At 29.3% G+C, this 23,752-nt stretch overlaps 1 protein-coding gene across 2 annotated transcripts in view; it reads left to right on the top strand.

Annotated features, from left to right (window-relative positions):
* Positions 1-11,609: 11,609 nt before the first annotated feature.
* Positions 11,610-23,752, top strand: part of LOC122502223 (spermine synthase) — a 61,112-nt gene continuing 48,969 nt past the window's right edge. The window contains exons 1-3 of one of the 2 annotated variants that reach the window (XM_043612165.1): positions 11,610-11,754; positions 20,145-20,438; positions 20,896-21,007. In XM_043612165.1, the coding sequence (XP_043468100.1) occupies positions 20,157-20,438; positions 20,896-21,007 (394 nt within the window). In that variant the 5' untranslated portion in view covers positions 11,610-11,754; positions 20,145-20,156. Of the gene's footprint in view, positions 11,755-20,144; positions 20,439-20,895; positions 21,008-23,490; positions 23,603-23,752 lie in introns of both variants that reach the window. The other variant, XM_043612164.1, reaches the window with a different exon arrangement.

Raw genomic sequence — 23,752 nt, 5'->3', positions numbered from 1 at the left:
GGTCCATCTGATCCGCCAGGGCTCTAAATTTGAATCAGTGAGATGTTACTGATGGTATAATAATGATAAATTTTTAACTTTTCAGAAGGGGCTATCAGGTTTAATAGCAAATATTAACGATACCAAAGATTTGCCTGTGATATTTTTATAAAGTACAAGCTTTTTTAATTAAAAGCTACATATTTAATTTATTATAAAATACAAGCTTTTTATTAAAAGCTACATATTTAATTAACGATACCAAAGATTTACCTGTGATATTTTTAATAACTTATTGTTTTTTATAAAGTACAAGCTTTTTTAATTAAAAGCTACATATTTAATTTAAGAAAAATTTAAAGATTTGGCTGTGATATTTTTCACAACTTATTAATTTTTATAAAATACAAGCTTTTTATTAAAAGCTACATATTTACAACAATTTCTATAAAAATACATTGCCTTTGTGGGTATTAAAAAAGTAAAATTATTCAATTTTTGATCTTTAAAATAATTTTAAACCTATTATTGTACATTAATGTTGACTTTTTTATATATTTTGTTTATATGTAATATACATTTGTTATCCAGACACCACTATGTTTAAAAAACTGTATCAATTTAATATGGGTAACTTACATTATTCATTTGTATATTAACACAATTTAAATGACTGTGCAATTTACTGTTTTTTCGAATTAAGCAAAAATAAAAAGATTATTTAGACACAAAAACATTGTTATACTTTATAAAGGTAAAAGAAGCAGAATCAATTATTATTAATTCATGAGAATAAAAAATCATGTTTTAAAATTCAAAGTAAACGCATGCGCTTAACCGCAAATTTGTTCAGCTTCTATGACAGCGACATCTGCACCTTTTACCTAGAACTATAGTTATAGTCTCCCTTTATTTAGTGGAAGTGCCCCCACAGTGCTCCTGTTTCTAGTCTTCTTGCGGAGGACAAACAATGCATTGAATTCAATGGGACAAATCAGTTTTTTAACCATAACTTTTTAAATATTCATTTTTGAACCATAGTGTAATGGAAAATTATTCTTTATTTATCGAAATCTATTTTTTAAAACAATAAAATTTAATTTTTTGGTTTTATTGTTTTAAAAAATAGATTTCGATAAATAAAGAATAATTTTCCATTACACTATGGTTCAAAAATGAATATTTAAAAAGTTATGGTTAAAAAACTGATTTGTCCCATTGAATTCAATGCATTGTTTGTCCTCCGGTAAATCAGCTGATGTCAGCCATATTGGATTTCCCCCACCCAACTTGAACTACCTTACACTACTTGAATCAGACTCAGCCATTCCAGAAATCTACCTTATCACACAATTTTCCCACTATCTCTCTCTCACTTCAAGCAACCTAACCTCACAATATCCACTTCTCTTTTTTACCTTTTTTGTCACTCACTCTCACCCACTCGTACACATACACTCTTTTTACTTTCACCACTACTCTTTCCTTTGTTATCTCTAACACTACACTACCCACCCTTCAATAATACTCAAAATCATGAGGTTTGTTCTCGCTAGCTACACCGCTACACTCGAGTGTAACAAGAGTGTAAAACGGAGCATGCGCACTTAAACAAAGTACAAAATCTACCCAGTAAAAAAAAACTAATTCAAATGAATTGAAACGAATTAACATTTTTGGTAGGCTCCAATTCGTATTTGTCACAAAGCGGGATTCACTCAAGCTCTTTGTATATTTAATTGAATTTAATTCAATATGTACCAATTTGTCCAAACGAATTCGCATTCGAAAGAAATGGCCAAGGAATGCATTGAATTCGTGCTAACGAATTGAAAAAAATTAAAGGCTCAAAACTTGTCCAGTGAATTGGTACGGATAGAAGGTTCGGAAGTTCAATACAGTTTCACGAATTCAGGAAAATTGCATCATGGCTCCAATTTGTATTTGTCACAAAGCGGGATTCACGAAAGCTCTTTGTAAATTCTTTTTAATTCATTTCAATTAGTTTTCGTTTACTGGGTAGCGAGAACGCAAAAGTGTAGAGAAAGTGCACGAAAAAATGAAAAAAAAATTAACGCTATCTTAATTGTAAACTGCATACAATCTGTAATATAGTTAGGTTTTATAAATAAATATATGGGTCATTTTATTTAAAACAAACCACCTTATAAACAATTGCCATTGTGAAGCAATTTTTTAAATAATTATTTCTCACATTTATTAAAGCCAAAATTTATTTACTATTAGTGATTTTAAGAGAAAAATTTATCAGTTTTATGATGTTAAAATTTTTTTTTTTAATAATAGGATTTATTCCTATTATTCCCTGTAAACTTTATAATGGGCAATTCATGGAAATTTGAGATATTAATTAAATTTTACAAGAATTTCGAAGGTTAAATGTATGTACCGAGCAGAATTTAATTTTTTCAAATTTTTACACAGTTTAAACTCTGACATCTTTGTAAAATTTAATTAATTTCTTAATTTCAACCGATTTTCTCATTATAATGTTTACAGAGAATAAAACTAGAATTTTTAAGCTTCATTTTCACATAGGTTTCAAGAAAAACGGAAGCGACATGTTTTGAAATATTCTAAAGGTTATCTTTCAAACTTAATTTTTTTCATAAATTCTATTATTTTTTAAAAAATATGTTTACCATCATAAAATTAAGAAATTTTTTTTAAATTCTATGTAGGGTAAGTGTACCAATTGCTGAGGGTGTTCCATTTGTCGATGTTACCATGGTAATAACCAAAAAATATTGTCTAAAATGTCTGATTTGTTTGTTTATATAATATTAATATATTTTTTTCACATTTATAAATAAAAAAATTAATATTTATTACTTTTTTTCATTTACAATGTGCTACACTGTTTAAATAAAATTCAAAGTTTGTTTACTCGACAACAGGAACCATCCTCGACAATTGGTACGTTTACCCTAAATAAAGTTTGGTTTTAAAATAAATGGGAAAATAATTATTTAAAAATTGCTTTACAATGTTAATTGTTTATAATGTGGTACTTTATATAAATATTAACAAAATAAGAATTGCTTACTAATAATTTTACAAATTAAAAGTCACTAAGAAATATATTATAATTTTATGTTCATAAAATAATTAATGCATTTTAAATAAAATGTCCATTTACCGCCATTTTAATCAGAACACTCAATTACACTCGCTCGCAATCGGGTGTAATAAAATAGGGAAAAGTGCACGGGCTTCTAGGGAGTTAGGTGTACACTATTGCGTCACTTCTGGTAACGAGAACGCCGTAGTGTACACTTTTGTACAAAGTGTAGAAAGTGTAGCTAGCGAGAACAAACCTATAAAGTAGTATAAAGTCCAACGCACAATAGGTTCGCGAAAGTCGTTCGCGAACGAGACACATGAGATAGACAAGGACACAAATATATCTCTGTCCTTTTCTAACTCATGCTTTGCGTTCGCGAACCTATTGTGCTTAGGCCTTAAGGAGACCCAACGCCAATAGTTATAGTGGCAAAAATCAGCATCATTTTGGGGGATCAGGGTGCGATCCCATGTGAGCAGAATACGTCGACCGAAATCAGAAAATCATGAGTGCAAAAGAGATAGGTAGATATTGTTGTTCTTTCCACTCTCATGATTTTCTGCTTTCGGTCGACGTATTCTGCTCATATGGGATCGCACCCTCAGAGTTAGGCCGCAGTCCCATGGCAGCGTTTTGCGTTGCGTCGTAAAGGCCTTTCTCCAATAGGTTTTAAAAAGTGTGCGAATGACTGCGTTGCGTTGATTTTAGCATGTGTTGCTATAGCAACCGACGCAGACGCAGTCATTCGCACACTTTTTAAAACCTATTGGAGAAAGGCCTTAATGGGAGAGAAAAAGACGCAAATATACGTTTGTTGCATTCTCTCTCATTACAACGCAACGCAAAACGCTGCCATGGGACTTCAGCCTTACTATAGGCCAACGCAGAATAGATCTGTAACCGGAACCGCAATCGTAACCGTAAGCGTAAGAATGAGTTAGAGAAGGATAAACAATATACCTATCCTTCTTTAACTCATTCTTACGGTTACGCTTACGATTGCGGTTCCGGTTACAGATCTATTCTGCGTTGGCCTTTACTCTGCTCTCAAAAAGCTGTGCTCTACTCTGAGGCAATCTATGACGTCATGAACACTGGCAAAGTTTGACTGTTTTTGGAGCAGGAGCACAACATGAACTGCTATGGTGTAAAGCATACACTGCTCGTTTGGCGCGAAGTTTAAATTTAATTAAACTTATATAATATAATGTAATATAATATTATATTTATTATATTATATATATTATTATACATTATATTATGCAATATATTTTCTTCTTAAATGTAAAATTATTTTACTTAAAATTAAATATTTTATGATGTATACATAAATAATATTTTTAAAAGCAAAAAATTTGATATTTTTATTAGAATTTTAAAATCTTATTCGGTCAATGTTTTGATATAGCAGAATTGTTAATCACAAAATTATCGAATAATATTTCTGATATAAATTTTGTTTACATTATTTGACATTTTGAACTACTAACAACAACAATAATAAAATAAGTGAAAAGGTTATTTCTTTGAGACCAAATAATTACTTTATAATGAGTATTTTTATTTAAATATTAAAAATATTGAAAATTATTTACTGTTTTTATTAAATATTAAAATATTGAATGTTAGTCTTTCTCTAAATACAAAATTCATTATAAAAAACATAATTCGTCTTCACTACTATCGCTAGAGGTGTCAATTAAATCTGTTAGAAGTGAAATTTTTAAATTTGCCGCTTCTCTTGACATTTTTTTAAACTGCACTAACAAAATTGTGGGAGCAAATTTTGTTGCACCTTTCGATCCTTGAGAGTGCACACTTCTTAATTCGAACACAAATAACGATCTGCGCCGGAGCAGTGCTGCCAAAACGAATACTCGAAACGATCTGCGCCGGAGCAGTGCTGCTAAAGCGAATACTCCAAACGATCTGCACTAGAGCACATTTGTCAAACCGAACATGCTACTCCTGCTCTGGAGCACTCCGAGAGTGCTCCGGTGCAGATAACCGAATTCGCTATAACGCGCTCCTCCTATGTATTCCATATGGACGAGCGCGTTCGACTCTATTCTGGACTCTCCTAAAGGCCTTTCTCCAATAGGTTCCCAAAACTCTGTGTCTGCGTCGGTTGCTATAGCAACACATGCTAAAATCATCGCAACGCAGTCATTCGCAGACAAACGCAGAGTTTTTGGATCCTATTGGAGAAAGGCCTCAATAGGTTTTAAAAAGTGTGCGAATGACTGCGTCTGCATCGGTTGCTATAGCAACACATGCTAAAATCAACGCAACGCAGTCATTCGCACACTTTTTAAAACCTATTGGATTTAAAGTCTTTAAAGTCTTCTTGCCGTCGAAGTTTACGTAGGGGTGCCCACAACCGGCGCACTTCCCCTACCTATAAGTGGGGAAAAATGAGATTTTCCAGGAGGGCGGTAATTATTTTTTCAAAATGGCACAGAAAATTAAAAAATAAAAATTTGGCTTTATCAAATAATCAGATTTTAGTCCTTTGTAAATAAAATCATCAGAAAAAAAGTTTGATGAAAAATAATCATTTGGAGCTGACAATAAAATGATATCTAAAAAAAGGCGTATTTCAATGGGATTTTACAACTTCTTCTTTCCCTCAATAGAATAGAGAGGAAATGCATTATTATATTAATAATTATTAATATGTGACGCTCCACGAGAAAAGGGACCTTATTTACTCTTGTCATAAGGTCCCTTTTCTCGTGGAGCGCCACATATTAATTTATTCTTATTTGTCTAAGGGTTTAAGTTGTTATTTATTTATTCTTAATTTAAATATTTAGTGACTTAGGTGTAAGAAATTACTTAAAACGAAATTCCCTATGCTAGTGAATTATAGTGACTTTTGTATTTCTTTAAATTTACTAAATTACCAAAGACGACACTAGGCGTGACGTCACAACCAGCATGCGTCGCGTCAAGTCCATTCTGGAACCAACCATAGGTTCCCTAAACTCTGCGTTACGTCGGTTGCTATGGCAACATATTCTAAAGGCGAGAACACAATCCATGGGTACGCGAGCGACGTTAACGTAAACGTATGACGTCACCCATTTAGGCGAGAACAGAATAGCCTACGTGAACGTGTAACGTGCTGACGTCACAATGTTATTCAAGGCGAGAACAGAATAGCCTACGTGAACGTGTACGTTAACGTGAACGTGATCACGTGACCCATTTGAATAACATTGTGACGTCAGCACGTTATACGTTCACGTAGGCTATTCTGTTCTCGCCTTCAAATGGGTCACGTGACCACGTTCACGTTAACGTACACGTTTTCATAGGCATTCTGTTCTCGCCTATCAAGTCGGTTCTACAATGAGCACGGTTGTTCGTGTTCACTGTCGTGAACGTGTACGCGTTCCATATAGTTTAGCGTGGAGCACGTACACGTTCACGATAGCGAACACGAACAACCGTGCTCATTGTAGAACCGACTTAAGTTAACATTGTGACGTCAGCACGTTACACGTTCACGTAGGCTATTCTGTTCTCGCCTTAAAATCAACGCAACGCAGTCATTCGCAGACAAACGCAGAGTTTTGGGATCCTATTGGAGAAAGGCCTTTATGTGAGCAGAAAGCGAAAAGTACAATTTTAATGTAATACACTCTAAAAAATTCCGTTGTTAATTTACAACGTCGGACGTTGGAAATTATTTGCTTCACGTCCAACGTAGTAAGCTTACAAGCTGCTAGTAGTAAAACACGACCTAAATGTAATTAAACAATCCGCGTGTTATTGCACCACCTCAAAGTAAAATTACAATTTTTGCGTTATGAAACATGCCGTGTGTAAATATATCAAAAAATTGGGTTGTATTACTATAAATAAGGTTATGTAAGCAGTTCGCGTATTTTTCTCAAAATTTATAGAAATTAATTTCTATCACTGAAAAAACACAGGAAAATTTCAAACTGAATTAAATTAAACATATTTTTTATTTTATAAAAGTTTTTTTAAACATATTATTTATTACACAAAATAAAATATATATACATATAGCAGCTCCAGTGTGTGTCGCGTTTCAAATATTGAACACTGAAACAAATATATCTCTTTTATTACAAATTTATTTATATTTCTTTTTCGTTTAATTTATTATTAAATATATCTAATATTACTTTTTAATTTTCAAAACTTTCATGTTACAGTTATTAATATACAGTGAAATGATATATGTTGATTTCTATAATGTTATCGAATTCATTATGCATTATTTTCTATTATTCTAAAGTTATTTCTAATTTGTATATAACATAGGAAACATTGCTTAATATATATTTCACTGCATAGGTTTACATTATTGGCAAAAAAATTAAAATTGGCTTACCTTGCTGTTTGAACAAAAATAATCACCACACTTTATTGTAAACTTGTGAACAGTTGCAATATATGCTGTGCGTCTGTTATGTGAAATGTGAATTTACAATAAGCGACATGTTTCTTTACACGCACGACAGGTTAAATAATCACCCGATTGTAAAATAACACAAACGATGTACTATTGCAATCTTACAATACATTTACATAAAAATGTAAATTTACTACGTCGGACGTGAAGCAAATTATTTCCAATGTCCCACTTGGTAAAATTACAAGATCTGAGTTAAATAACATTATAGGACGTCATAAAGCTCATAAAGTTACACAAAGTTGTGTAGAATTGCACTTGTAGGTTATATCACTACGTGTAGCAACGTAAATTTATCACATCAGACGTTGTAGTTTTGCTGAGTAAAATTACACGACGTGTGTTATAAAGCAATGTCCTTTTTTACAGTGTAAAATATTTTTTAGGTATTATTTATAACAGATATTAATTACGAGGTAAATTAGGTGCTTTAAAAAAATCATATATTTTGAGGTTATAAAATGTGTTATGAAAAAGTATAATGGAAAAAGGTTAACATTAGGCCTTAAATGTGATAACATTTTATAACCTCAAAATATATGATTTTTTTTAAAGCACCTAATTTACCTCGTAATTAATATCTGTTATAAATAATACCTAAAAAATATTTTATTTCATTAAAATTGTCAATTTAAATTAATTTGGTTCATTTTTATTTCTTATTTTAAATTTTTTATTTAGCAACAATCACATCATCGAACCACCGAACCAGCGAACTATCGAACGTGTTCCTATGTTTCACAAGCTAAAACGACATTAGCAGAAACAAGTTTCCCCTCTTTGCCTCGTGGCGCGTAGGCGCTTCCGTAGAAAAGATCAACGCATAAAGTCCAACGCACAATTGGTTCGCGATGGTCGTTCGCGAACAAGATGCATGAGTTAGAAGAGGACACAGCTATATCTCTGCCCTTTTCTAACACATGCATTACCTTCGTAAAGTTCCTGAAGGCATTCCTGAACACGACTGTACCCAATAGGCCAACGCAGAATGAATACGGATACGGGAACAGAGCATGAGAAAGAAAAGAAGAAAATTCATCTTCCTATTGTAAATCATTCAAAAACAATATTAATATAATTAAAACTTGATTTTTCTTACTTAAAACAGTGTTAATTCATTTTAATAAAATATAAATTTTTAAATTCCCGCTAGAAACAGTTGTTCCATTATATCGGAAAAGCGAAGTGTGAACGCGATTTTGTCTTTTTCGGTAAATTTTTTTTCTACCGACCGTCGTATAAATGTACCCTAAGGGAGGATTTACACCTTCGGTAAAAATTTTCAGAACGGAAAATTTTTACAGAAGGTGTAAACGCTCCATAATTCGAATCTCGGTCTAGATACCAACTAGCACCACCTATATTTTTAGTCAAAACTTTTGACACTTTTTACTCAAGAGTCATTTCAATTTTCTCTTTCAAATTTTCTGCTACTCTTCTCTTATAAACTTTCTATTAAATCCTTATTTTTAATTCTTTTGTCATTTCTTGCTTAAATTTTCTGTCCCTTTTTTTCAAATTTTTACAAATTCCTTTTTAATTTTAATCAAATTTACCATAAAAAATTACATTATTTATATTATTATTATATTATAAAATAATTGCATTACTTATATTATATATTCTATAATAATAATTTTCTTTACGAAATAAATTAATTTAATTTAATTCAATCATTAAAAATTCAATTTAATTCAGGTATTAAAAAAATTATAACCTGTTTATTAAGAAAAATGCTAAATATGATGTTAAACTATTACATTAAATAAATTTCAAAAAAGGTAATCAGCATATTTAAAAGTTAGCGCCAACAGTCGGACAACCGCAGCTCCATCTGCAACATGCACTTTTGCTGAGACGCATGATTTTCCCCTAAACGACAAATGGTCGAATGTTCAAATGGTCGAATACCAAGTAGTCGAATCGTTAACTGGTCGAATGCTAAAAACATCGAATGCTAAAAACGTCGAATGTTCAAAATATCGAATCGTCAATTTGTCGAATGATCAAAACGTCGAATTCTCAAATGGTCGAATGCTAAAAACATCGAATCGTCAAATGGTCGAATGCTCAAAAGGTCGAATCGTCAAATGGTCGAATGCTAAAAACATCGAATTCTCAAATGGTCGAATGTTCAAAACGTCGAATCGTCATTTAGTCGAATGCTAAAAACGTCGAATCGTCAAATAGTCGAATGTTCAAAAGGTCGAATCGTCAAATGGTCGAATACTCAAAAGGTCGAATCGTCAAATAGTCGAATGCTAAAAGCGTCGAATTCTCAAATGGTCGAATGTTCAAAACGTCGAATTCTCAAATGGTCGAATGCTCAAAACGTCGAATCCTCAAATGGTCGAATGCTCAAAACGTCGAATTCTCAAATGGTCGAATGCTCAAAACGTCGAATCATCAAAAATTCGAAAAATTTGCTTGGTTTAAGTCAACATTAACTTAAACCAAGCAAATTTTTCGAATTTTTGACGATTCGACGTTTTGAGCATTCGACCATTTGACGATTCGACGTTTTTAGCATTCGACCATTTGAGCATTCGACCTTTTGAGCATTCGACCATTTGACGATTCGCTGTTTTTAGCATTCGACCATTTGAAGATTCGACGTTTTTAGCATTCGACCAAATGACGATTCGACGTTTTGAACATTCGACCATTTGAGAATTCGATGTTTTTAGCATTCGACCATTTGACGATTCGACGTTTTGAACATTCGACTATTTGAGAATTCGATGTTTTTAGCATTCGACCATTTGAGCATTCGACCTTTTGAGCATTCGACCATTTGAGCATTCGACGTATTGAGCATTCGACCATTTGACGATTCGACGTTTTTAGCATTCGACCAAATGACGATTCGACGTTTTGAACATTCGATCAATTGATGAGTCGATGTTTTGAACATTCGACGTTTTGACTATTCGATGTTTCTAGCATTCGACCAGTTAACGATTCGACTACTTGGTATTCGACCATTTGAACATTCGACCACTTGGCGTTTAGGGGAAAATCATGCGTCTCGCTTCGTCGACCGCTTCGCGGTCGACTTTTTTGCTTTCTTCTTTTTTTCTATTCAAATTGTTCCTCTTATTTAATATTAAATTGTTTATTGTGACTCATTTAAAATTACGTAAATTTTCATTTAGTTTCTCTAAAGTTAAGTTAATTAAAATAAAAATTGCCACTTCATAATGATATTGAAAAAAGCGACTGTATAGCTCCATCTTCTAACTATGTATGAGTTTTTAAGGTACTATATTTCTTTAGATTTGGAAATGTGAGTGTGCCCTTCTATGTTTCATTTTCATTGCTATAACTGCGAGAGTACATTCGATTATTTTCGATTTAAATTCGATTTAAATTCTATGTGCAGTTGTGCTTATACCTTTATCTTACATTGTGCGAAATGTGTAACCTTAGGCTGCGGTTACACCTCTGCGGGCTGCTTGTCTGCGCAGGCAGGAGCAACGAGAGTAAGGGAGAAGTTTAAAGTCACTGACTCTCTTACTCTTGTACGTTACCATGACAACCTGCAGGCAGGCAGGCTGCCTGCAGAGGTGTAAAGGCCAACGCAGAATAGATCTGTAACCGGAACCGCAATCGTAAGCGTAACCGTAAGAATGAGTTAGAGAAGGATAGGTATATTGTTTATCCTTCTCTAACTCATTCTTACGCTTACGGTTACGATTGCGGTTCCGGTTACAGATCTATTCTGCGTTGGCCCAAACCGCAGCCTTAACCTTATTCGGAGAAACATGCTTTATTAAGGCTGAAGTCCCATGGCAGCGTTTTGCGTTGCGTTTTGTAACTAGCCCATGAGTGCAAATATAGCAAACATATATCTCCATCTCTCTCACACTCATTGCCTAGTTACAAAACGCAACGCAAAACGCTGCCATGGGACTCCACCCTAAATTTAAAATTAATTTATAATTTATTACCATTAATTAAATACTACAGTTTTTGATGCTTAATTAATTAAAAGATTTTTTATTGGAATATTTTTAAAATAGAAAGTTTGCACCGTTTGTACTTTATTTACTTTTGAAATTTTCATTGATTACCAGTAGTCGGTAAAATAGCGCATGTAATTATGTTCACATTTGTTCTCTGAATTTTCTCTGATTCTCATATTCAAGATTATTTGATCCACTTATCAAGGTCTAATAGAATTAATAAAAAGAAAAAAATATATATACATACATAATTGAAAAGTTTTTCAGTTACCCTGGTAAGTAAAGATTAATCAAAATCTCATCTTATACATAAAACATTATCTTTCACTTCTTTACAAGTAAAATACTTAAATTGTTGTCATATTTGTTTTGAATTGAAGATATCAGACGAAATTACAACCTTGGCACATATTCACATGTTAATCAATTATGTAATACAAGAAGATAAATTGTGTACTGTACTTCCTATGCAGTTTCTGCATTTTTTATTTCTACCAAATATTTATTTACTAGTTTTTCACTTAATTACATTATTTCACTTTATTATTTTTGTGCTTTTTAAGTATTTAAAGGAGATATAATGTTTGAAGATAACATTTTAGTTAAAAATTCAAATAATAACTCTTTTTAGTGCTAAATGAGTCTGCTAACCTCTTAGTATAAATTATTTTTGATAATTTCACTATAATTATAGTTTCAAAATATAATTTAAAAAATTAAGTATTTTAGAATTTTATTTATTAAAAATTTATTTATTTTTTTGACATAATAAATTTTATAATTTTAATGGCTTTTGTTTTTCGTTTTTGAAAATATTGTTTTCCTAGAACTCAGACTTCGCACTCAATAAACAATTTTAAAAAATTAGTATATAGTTTTAGGATTGCAAAAAGAAGCAAAAACGTAGCTACAAGAAAATTAAATTTTGTGAATTTTTTCTTATCCCGCTAATAATTTCAATTCTAAATTTTTGCAAAATTCAATTATTATTTTCTAAATTATAAATTAAATCTCTTCAAAAATATGCTTATTTACTTAAAAATAATTTTTGAAAGTAAAATAATAAAATTCTTTAAATAATAAAATTTATATAATTTATATTTGATAAAATTTACAAATACCTAATTGGAAATTTAAATAAATATTTTTAATTATTACGAGAATTTAAATATATTCAAAACATTTTAGCTAAAATTTTTTAAAAGACTAATTTTTCTTCATAATTTCTAAATTAAATTATCTACAATAATTTTTGTTCAATAAATATAATATAAATACTTATTTATTTTTCCAACGGAATTAATATTTTTAATGTACCATCTTTTTAAAATTTAACTGCCTCTTAAAATTTATAATATAACGCGTTTAATATTCAATTATAATCTAAAATTTTAACTGATATTCATTTTTAAATCAATTCTTATTAGAAAGTTCAACAAGAATTCAATTATTCAAATACAAAAATAAATAATTTATAGAATAATTAATTATTTCTTAAAATTTAATTCTTTTAAAGAATTTTATGAAAATTTTTGAAAATAATTGATTTCTTTCAAAGAATTTAAATAAAAATTTAGAAAATAATTACATTTTTTGAGAAATTTATTTAATGTTGTATTAAAAATAATAAAAATCCTCTATAGGATTTTATTATTTATGAAAATAATTGAATTCTATGAAAAATTTTGTTATTTGTAAAAATAATTGAATTTTATGAAAATTTGAAAACATAATTCAATTATTTCGAATAAATTAATTAAAATAGTATTAAAAATAATTGAATTCTTGCGATGAATTCTATTATTTATGAAAATAATTAAATTTTTATAAACAAATATTATCAAAATTTAAAAAAATAATTTATTTTAAACTATTTTATTAAAATATTTTAGATAATTGAATTTTTTGTAGAATTTTATAAAAATATAAAAGAATAATTCAATTATTTCGAATAATTTAATTAAAATTGTATAAGAAATAAAAATCTTTCGAAAAAGTTTCTTGAAAATTGTAGGTATTTCAAATAATTAAATTTCTGTGAAAATTTTTTTATTCTAATTGCATTTTCGTGAAGAATTTTATTAAATTTTTTGAGATTAATATTTGTATTTCAACTATAGTGCAAATGTTGAAAAAAATAAAAAAAAAGTAGTTTTTAGTGTCAAAAATTTAAAAAAGTATCCAAATAGTAGCTAATCTGAAAAAAGGTAGTAAATAGTAGGTTTTAGTAGATGAGTGCGAAGCCTCAAACCCAAGTATTGTATAATTTACTGTTATCTGTAATTGTGCACTCTACATTTTTAAGGAAAAACGATAAAGTAAATAGACTTTTTCCAATTAAACATTTTTTAAATAGACCACAAGAATAAGTTGTTAACTTAATGCTATTTTAGAAGCAATATTTTTCATTTGGTTTTTATATTATATTACTAGCTGTCGTACCCGTCTTCGACGGGTTTTAGTTTCTACCAATACATTTAACAGTGTGTCTACCAATTTGGAAAATAAGGAAATAGCTCAGGAATTTAATTTGACCGGAAAAAAATAATAATTAGTTAGGTACCATTATAGCTATTTCAGTAGGAAAATATTACTATTTGAATCAGTGATTGACTTTTTATTATCAAATTAGTTATTTTAACCAATTCAAATGCAGAGAACAATATTTGTCAATTTGTAGTACTTTAATTAATGCATTAAAAATTTATCAAATTTCCCACCCAGTTTTTGGAGTTATAGTAGAGTCTAATTGGAACTAATTGTATCGCAAAGGTTACGACTGCTAAAACCTAACATAAGACCTATATTTTAGACTGAAAGTAGGGCTTAAATTTTGACCCGGGTCTGTTTTCATAAATATTATACATCAATAAAAATTAAAGTAAAAAGCAATTTTTTAAAAGCGAATTAATATAATGAAACTTTTTCTTAATTTGATTGGAAAATTCCCAGCTTTTTCCAGTTTTCCCCGTTTGGTAGTTACCCTGTTAAATGTATTAGTAGAAACAAAAAACTGTCGTAGACGGGTACGACAGCTAGTAATATAATCTATATTTTATATGAACTTAAGAAAGAGTATTTTCATAAAAATAAGTAAATTTTTATAGCCATTTGTAGATTTATTTATGGATAAAATCAAGTAAATTTAAATTTAACAAAAAAAAGATAAACCGTGAAAAAGGACAAAGCAGGAAATTTTGTTAAATAAAATAGACACCGTGTTAACTTTTGTCTTTACATTGCTCAAAACATCTCTTAAAGTTAAATCTAGAGTTAAAATAAAAAAAACGTTTTAACATATAAGTTTTTGCCTAGTGGCATATAATATGCTTGTATTGTATCAGAGGTGACTTACAATTTCTTGACATCCTGCAATATCATTTTAATCATAAAAAATTTGCATTTTCAATATTTCTGAAATTCTTGAAAATATTAGATTAATTTGATAAATAATTCTCAATTACACTATTTTTACGTCAAAATAATAATCAGAGACTCCAAAAATACTACTGAATTAAACTTCATAGTAATTAGTATCGATTTTTTGATTTGAAAATATTTTTATATTTACTTATAGGATAGTATTTTTTGCAAAATTATGCTAAAATCTGACTAAATAACATATAATATTGAATTTTAGAAAGTTTAAAAGCTATCCATTAAAAATGTGAAATTTGGAAATTTTCCATTTTTTGAAGTTTTTGAAAATATTTTTATATTTACATCTTAGTTATAGGATAGTATTTTTTGCAAAATTATTCTAAAATGTGACTGAATAACATGTAATACTCAAATATAGAAAGATTAAAAGCAATCCATGAAAAATGTAAAATTTTGAAATTTTTGATTTTTTGAAAACATTTGTATACTTACATATTAGTTATAGGACTTTATTTTTTGCAAAATTATGCTAAAATGTGACTAAATAACATGTGATACTCAAGTATAGAAACTTTAAAAGCAATCCATGAAAAAATTAAAAATTTTGAAATTTTCGATTTTTTGAATTTTTTGAAGAAATTGAATATCTCCCGTTCTAATTAATATTTTTTAAATCTGTAAATTTATAAACCTTCCTTGGGTCAATACCTAATAACCTACCAAGTTGGACTTAAATCGATTTACATGTTTTTGTGTGATTGGGGTACAAAGTTTTTGTGACAGACATACGTACATACATACGTACATACATACGTACATACATACGTACATACATTAAATTTTTTAAGAATATTTTTGGAATCCCTGATGTCCATAATAACTAATCATGTTAACATTTTAAAGTTTTAAGCAATGTACAGACAGACATCTGATTTTATTAATAAGGATAATGAAAAATATATTAAAAGAATTATAATAAAGTCTTTAACGTCCGAATGGTTTTTATAAGAAAAGTCCGAGTGGTTGTAGCAATTTTTATTTTATGACAAATTTTTATTTTATTCTGACTGTTACTAATTTGACTATCCCTGAAGAGAAAATCTGTGAATTTCGAAACGCTGGAGTAACATTAAAGAATCTTTGTCTGAATGACTTCGTTTGTCTTAATATTAAAAGAAAATTTTTATAGCTAGTTTTCAAAATTGATAATAATCGTAAACAAATGTTAAAAATTTTTCTGTAAATCAGGGAAAAGTCACAGAAACAAAAAATATCTAATTTTTTATCCCACATGCACAAAAATGGCGCTTTTAGATAGCTGACGACAGAGAGTAAAGTCAGTCATTTGTTCGACCATATGAAAATGGCGTCCATTTTCTCCCAAGAGGCAAACATAACAGCTGATCCCATGCGTTATTTTTGCCCTTGGGAGAAAACGGCCGCCATTTTCATATAAGTCGAACAAGTGAATGACTTTTACTCCCTGTCGTCTGCTATCTGAAATCGCCACTTTTGTGCATTAGGAATAAAAAATATCGTAAGTAACACGGGAATAAAGGCAGCCAATTTGTTTACGATGATTTTTGTGACACAAGTGGAGGTCGAGGGCGCCATAGGCGCCCCGAGACCTAAACGTAAACACCGTAAACAAATGGCTGCCTTTATACCCTTGTTGCTTAATATACTATTTGTGACTAACTTTGAATAAAATAAACGACTTTTTTTACTTCGAATCATTTATGTTAAGAAACATATTTTTTTACGGTTTTTACAGTTTTTTCTTACATTTTCAATATATCAAAATCAAAATCGTAAAGAAAATATTTTTTTACATATATTGTTGAAGAAAAGTTATATTTTAAGATTTCCATGAAAAGATGTATTATTAAGGTTCCAATTAAAAAATATGCAAGAACGTACTTTTTCGACCCCAATCACTTTTATGACAATTGTGTCAAGAGTAATAGGTCAAGGTTGTTTGAGTTGAATATTTGATTGGTATGATGGCACGCAAGGGTAATTGGTGAATAATTGAAGTTAATAGACTCAGAAAAATTTCGTTTCAACGTAATATAACATGTTTTTTGTTAAATGAATATTTGTTCCACAGACTATACAAACTATTTTACTAGTTTCATACAAATGGTTTATATTTCCTAAATCATTTTTTTATTTTAACCGAATAAAATTTATTTCAAACAAACAATTTTCTATTTGGATATCAGACAAAAATGGGTGATTAAAATTAAAATAGCATTCTCATGTCCTGCCTGAAAATCTGGAATACTAGTTCATATATACATGGTGGATATCACGTCAAAAGTCCACCCAAAAAAAAAAATGTTGTCCAATTATTCCCAAATTTTTTTTATGATATGCCCTATAGGTTAGTAATTTGTCGGATAAATATTTTTAAATTTTATAAAAAATTGTCCGAAGGGCAGGGGGTAGAAGCTCTGAACTTTTGCGTGACACGCTCCACTTCGATTATTTCTTATAATTAGAGGAAAAAATTTTTAAAAAAATTAGGATATGGGTTTTTTTAGATTTTTTCATGGGCTTTCGAATGGCACAGTCTATTTTCAAAAATTTTTTTATTTTGACACAAATTTTGAAAAAAAAAATTTTTCACCTTTCGCATTTTTGGGTCCATTTTTTCTTTTTCCTTTTATTTTTAAATGAAAGCTGAGCTTTTTTCTGATGAAATACTTGTTTTCCAAAAAACCGTTTTTTTTTGTTTTCGAGAAATGATTTTTTGAATATAGCGTATCACGTCGTCGCGCTGCAATTTAATTTATAAAACGTTCCATTGAACTATTTTCTGCATTTTACAGGGTTGAGACTGACATTAGAACAATATAATGCCTGCATTATAGTTTTTTTTATTTTTTTAAATTAAAAAAAAATATTTAATTTTTTTAAATTTTTAACAAAATTTTTTTGCAATTTTATTTTTAATTTAATGCGTGTATTTTATTTTTTTGTTGGCTTTTTTTTACTTTAGCTGTTCTCAACTTTGTCGCTGCATTTTTTGTTTTAGTGCCCTTACTTTTTGAATCTTTTGATGCTGGAAACTCCACATAATTTAAACCCAACGAAGTTATTTTAAGGAACAATTTTTCGTCATTTGTAGGAATATCCTGTCGAGTCAAAAGATTAGAAAAATAAGGGCACTAAAACAAAAAGTACAGAGACAAAGTCGAGAACAGCTAAAGTAAAAAAGCCAACAAAAATAAAAAATAAAATACCTGTTTTGAGCATGTAACGACATGAGTATTTTGAAATATTTAAAAATCGGAGGAAATATTTCAACATAAAAAAATAAAAAAAATGGGAAGAAATGAAAATAAATAAATTGTAGGCATTAAATTAGAAATAAGTCTAAAAAAATTAAATTTTTTTTTAATAAAAAAAAATATAATGCAGGCATTATATTGTTCTAATGTCAGTCTCAACTCTGTAAAATGCAGAAAATAGTTAAAAGGAACGTTTTATACATTAAATTGCGGCGCAACGACGTGATGCGCTATATTCAAAAATTCATTTCTCGAAAACAAAAAAAAACGGTTTTTGGAAAATAAGTATTTCATCAGAAAAAAGCTCAGCTTTCTTTTTAAAATAAAAGGAAAAAGAAAAAATGGACCCAAAGATGCGAAAAGTGAAAATTTATTTTTATTTTTTCAAAATTTGTGTCAAAATAAAAAAATTTTTGAAATTGCTTTACTTAGCGTTTATAATAAGAGTCTTGTTTATAGAGACTTAGAGAAAAAACATTACAACATTCTATCACATCTATCATTTGTACGGTTGGCAGCCGAAAGAAAGTAGCATTTTGTCGAGCACTTTATGTTAGTTGTGTCCCCATAAAAAAAATAATACATAATATTTTTTTAATATTATTGTACCGCAGTTTCAGTTATTACACATACATCTTCAGACATATATTTCTGTAATGTCTTCAAGGGTTCGATAACTCACACGTGGCAAAATATTGTTCCCGCAATTAAAATTTTTCGATTCTTAGCCCCAATCCAACTTTCAGTTAACTTTAGCTGTAGGATAGACAAAAGAAATATTATGCGATAAACTTATCAGGCATTTATCGAGAAGTGTATAAAATGGGGCCACAATTAGCTACAATTTTCTTTTCGCAATCGTCATTTTTACATTTTTACAGTATAAGTATACTTCTCTTTAATATTGTAAACTTTGCTCAAAAATTTTTAACTCGATCGTTTCAAGAAAAGATAATTCAAGGTAAGCGGAAATCATTTGGCACAAAGTTACATCATCAAACAGTGGGCCAGAATCTACGATTTTTGTCCAAAAATATAATTTTTTAACTTTCGAATAAGTACAAAAAAATTATTATAATTTATTTTACAATAATTTAAAAATTCATTACAGAAATTATTTATAAAGTAATGAAAAATTATGTCCTGCAGAATTATTTGACTTTTGAATTTGATTCAAGGCAGTGTTATACGTTTCTCATTGAATACAAATAAATAATTTGTAACCGTGTTTTTCAGGGCTTTCAACATTTTTTATCTTAAAACTGACGTGCTAGAGACTTCTAGTTAGGCTTAAATTAAAGCTTAAATCGTGCACTACAAGTCTCACATTATATGTGGGCAAATTATATAATGTACTTTTATTTATTGTACTACATTTTAATTTAGCAGCTATTTACTTCTAAAATAATCAATTGATAATATTTTTCTGTATTTTTTAATCATAACTATCATTACAAGCTGTTTTATGGAAAGAAATCGTCGCTAATATAAATTTTTAAGGTTGCATGTTAAATTACTTTTCAATTGATTTGTATAATTTTCATCAATTGCACGGAGAAAACTGGAGTATTCAACTTACTATCTGGAGGGACAAACAGACTATATTTGAGGTTAAGTTTTTCGTAACCATCTCGGAGGGATAAATAGACACTCCGATGATTAATTTGACTAACTCGGAGGGAAAAGTTAACTATCCAGAGAATCAGGCTTAACACTCAAAACCTAACCCTCTAAGTTTGACTATCCAGTTTTCTCAGTGTGGGGTTTAATTCTACTTTGGACAGTCAAGCTGATTTCAAACACATAACATTTTTTTCACTGTTGTTAATCACGAATTTGAAGTCAATTTTCAAAAATTTTCAAATCCAATAGGGCAGATTCAATGTTAAAGACATTTTTAAAAATTAATTAAGAAATTCTCAAAATCAATTTACATTTAAAACTTTGTTCACATATTTTTCTTATCTATTATAAATGTTTTTTTTTAGATTGCATACACAATGGTGGCTCACACAGTTCTTTTGGACTTCACAGTCTCATCAAACGCAATCGTAGATTCCGAAAAGCGTTCCAATTTGAAATCAACTATTGCTAATGTTTTGAAAGAACATTTTGTTGGATTGAAACTTTTGACGGAATCTTATATCGACGGAAGTTTACTTGTTCTATACACTGGACCAAGAAGCAGTTTAATCACTATCAGAGGATATCCTGAGGGTCTCATCACCATCAACATCGAATATTACAAACGCGACGACGAGAATGCTCTCTTAACATTCGAGGTAACTATTAAAATAAGAGAAAATCTAAAATTAATTACGAATACACGGAGAGAAAGTTATATTAAATTTTGTAAAAGAATTTCCCAATTTGGGGAAAAAGTGCCACAAACCGAAATTTTGACATAGAAAATACTAAATAGTGAAAGAAATAATATGAAATTTAGTAAAGTTATATTAAAATTTAACTAAAATTCTTATATTTGATATAACTTTACTAAATTTCATATTATTTCTTTCACTATTTAGTATTTTCTATGTCAAAATTTCGGTTTGTGGCACTTTTTCCCCAAATTGGGAAATTCTTTTACAAAATTTAATATAACTTTCTCTCCGTGTAACAAAAGTCTTCTTGTTTCTGAAGTCAAAAATCTGGGATGAAAGATTAAATATTTTGTTTGAAAAAAGTAAACTATTCAAATATAAAATCAAGCAATTTATAACTGAGAGAATATTGTAGCAATGGCGATACTTGGAAGTCGATGTTGCTCTGGCTTTGAACAGCCAACGCAGTAAACGTTTACCGCCTGTAAGACGAGGAACAATATATGATCTTTACCTGACGCTCTCAGGTAGAAACAGTTTTCCCCACATGACATATTATTTTCATTTTCAATATCCACAATATATATACATATTTTTTTTTTTTACGTTTTGATATGAAGCATTTTCTAGATATCTATTTTTTTACCTATTGATCTTTACCAAATATTCTTCTAGATTTTTAGGTAGGCCGCTTGTCATGAATGCTGATATAGAAAAATCTAGCACTCTTTTTATATTTATTTATTTTTATTATTTAGGCGAATGTTTTTCGATTGTAAATTTCATTATCAATTGAATCATTGCACATAGTTAAAGACATCGATTTTGTTGAATTTGTTTATCGTTTCAAAAATGATAATTTTTAGTCAAGACTTTTAAAACATTAAACTATTAAATTAAATTTACCTATTAAAATAAATTTTATCTTTCAGTACTAAAAATGGGAAGTTCTCCAAGTTTAATTGTATAGAATATTCTTCAGACAGAATTTCATGTCAAATTTTCTATATCGAAAGTTTTGTTGCTTAAAGTTAATTATATAGAATATACTTCAGACTGAATTTCATGTAAAAACTTTTCTTTGTCGGAATTTTTCTTTCTTCTAATTGGTACATATCAAAATGCTTATAATTATGGAAAAACTGTTTTATGAACAAATTATCCTAATTAAAAACTTCAGTAATGCTAATTACTAAAGGAGAGATATAATTGAAAGAATTTTCTGGAATATAAATTTTCATTTAACAGAAATATTCGTTTAGGAGAATTATAGTTTTGCAGACAATTTATGTATCAAAAACTTGATATGTTAAATTTTTCTTCAATCAAATTTCCGTGTATCACAACTCATACAACACCGAAACTTTCCTAAAAATTTATTAAAGATTTACTTGCAATCTTTGAAGTATTTACTTGCAAAGTTAGGTAACAATTTTTTAAAGATTTAAGTGTCCCACTTGAATAAATGTTTTGCGTCAAACTTTACTGAAAATTTAGCGTGAAACTTTCCTGAATATTTAAATGTTACATCTTATCGTCTTTGCATTGCAAAATCAACTGCGCAGCAGAAAATGCTTAAGAAAACTATTGCGTAACCTTAAAGTTTAAACAAAATTTGTTTCAGGTGAAGAAAACTGGTACAAGAAAATATTCATAAACACGTACAATTTCCATAATGGAAGAATTTTATTTCAGGTGAAGAAAAACTGGTACTAAAAAATGTACCTGAACGTGTACAAGTTTCATAATGGAAAAATTGTCATACATGATCATGTACATTAAGGTGGATCTTATTTTGCAAAAGTTTGAATGTTTTAGGTCGCCGGCCAGAATAAATTTTAGAATATGAACAAAATGAGCTGCATTGAAAAAATGTTGAATGCAATGGAATTTCAATTGTCTGAAAGTTAAAAGTCGCCCAAGATTTCTTCCGTATATGCAGAAGAACAGGCCATTTAATAGTAATAATGTTTTTAATAAAATGAAAATTAATTTTAAATTATGATAATTATATAGTAAAGTAGTACAACGATAATTATTTTTTAGAAATAATCTCCAAATCTTAAAAAATAAATATTATACATTTCAATTTTGCTATGTGTAACATTCAAGCTACAGAAAATTTGCAATGGGAGCCACTAATTTAATTCCTTGAATGGTGAGTAGTGGAGGATCCATGTCATAGATTAACTTATTTTATAGGCGTGCAACTGGATTTAAATTCAATAGAGTACATGTGAATCCTGTCAATATTTTTATTACTGCAACCAAATTGACTTTTTAAAAATTTGAAATTTATTGAGTTTCATAAAACATAAGAATTCTGATACGTACTACTTAGAAGAAACGAACATTCCAATAATGGAAAGTTTTTATATTTGAAATTCTGTCTGAAGAATAAGAATTAATAATTTTAGGGAACTATCATGCATCCCCTAAAATGGTTACGGACTTTGATCGATTCTTTAAATGGAGGCACTTTACTAATTTTAAAAAAATAGAAAAATTTAATAAAATGTAAAAAATATCTGTTTTCTTAATGCTTGAAAATTAATTGACTAATAAACTGAGAGGAGCTAAAAGTATGTTATTGAAGTCAATTCTTTAATAGAAATTATTCTAGAAAGAACTGAATGCGATGGCGTGTTTACTGAGAAAAAATGTGTACACTCAATATTAATTGAATTCTTGGGTTACTTTTTCTTAAAGAAATAAAATAAACTTTAATGAAACTAATGCAGTGCACGTCGCACTTCACTGTCGCCCTCCTGAACTATTGAATCTCAGTTTATCTTATTTTATCATTATTTTAACATTTTCTCATCTCGATTCCAGAGCTTGTCATTTGTAAATTATATCGAGGCCGGTCATTTTATCACACTCAGATTTTTGAATCATAAATGCGGAAATTCTTTATAGTGTTCTTTGAGTAGAAGAAATTCCTTCAAATAGTTTAGTACCTTTTTATTTATTCTATTTATTGATTGGTTCGCTTGACGGCTTTTGGTAGTCAGCCAGAGAATTGGAGGTGGCGATACAGGCAGTGACAACGGCTACACGGTCTCACACAATAACTGCTATTAAACGCGGTGGCAAGTTTGACAGATACTTTCCTACCTCCGGTGAGTTTTTTTATATTTATGTTTACGCGGAGACTAATCACACTCTGCGAATCATCGTTCTTTTGCTATTAAAATTGTCTAAGCCCCAGCAGCATGTAATGATGTCACTGTAATATTACAGTGATCTTACTGTAATATCAAAATGTCCTC

This window comes from Leptopilina heterotoma, unplaced genomic scaffold (genome assembly GCF_015476425.1).
Source record: "Leptopilina heterotoma isolate Lh14 unplaced genomic scaffold, ASM1547642v1 Lhet_223, whole genome shotgun sequence".
Classification (NCBI taxonomy): Eukaryota; Metazoa; Arthropoda; class Insecta; order Hymenoptera; family Figitidae; genus Leptopilina; species Leptopilina heterotoma.
Note: the sequence above shows the minus strand (reverse complement) of the source record. Positions and strands in the feature narration are given on the sequence as shown.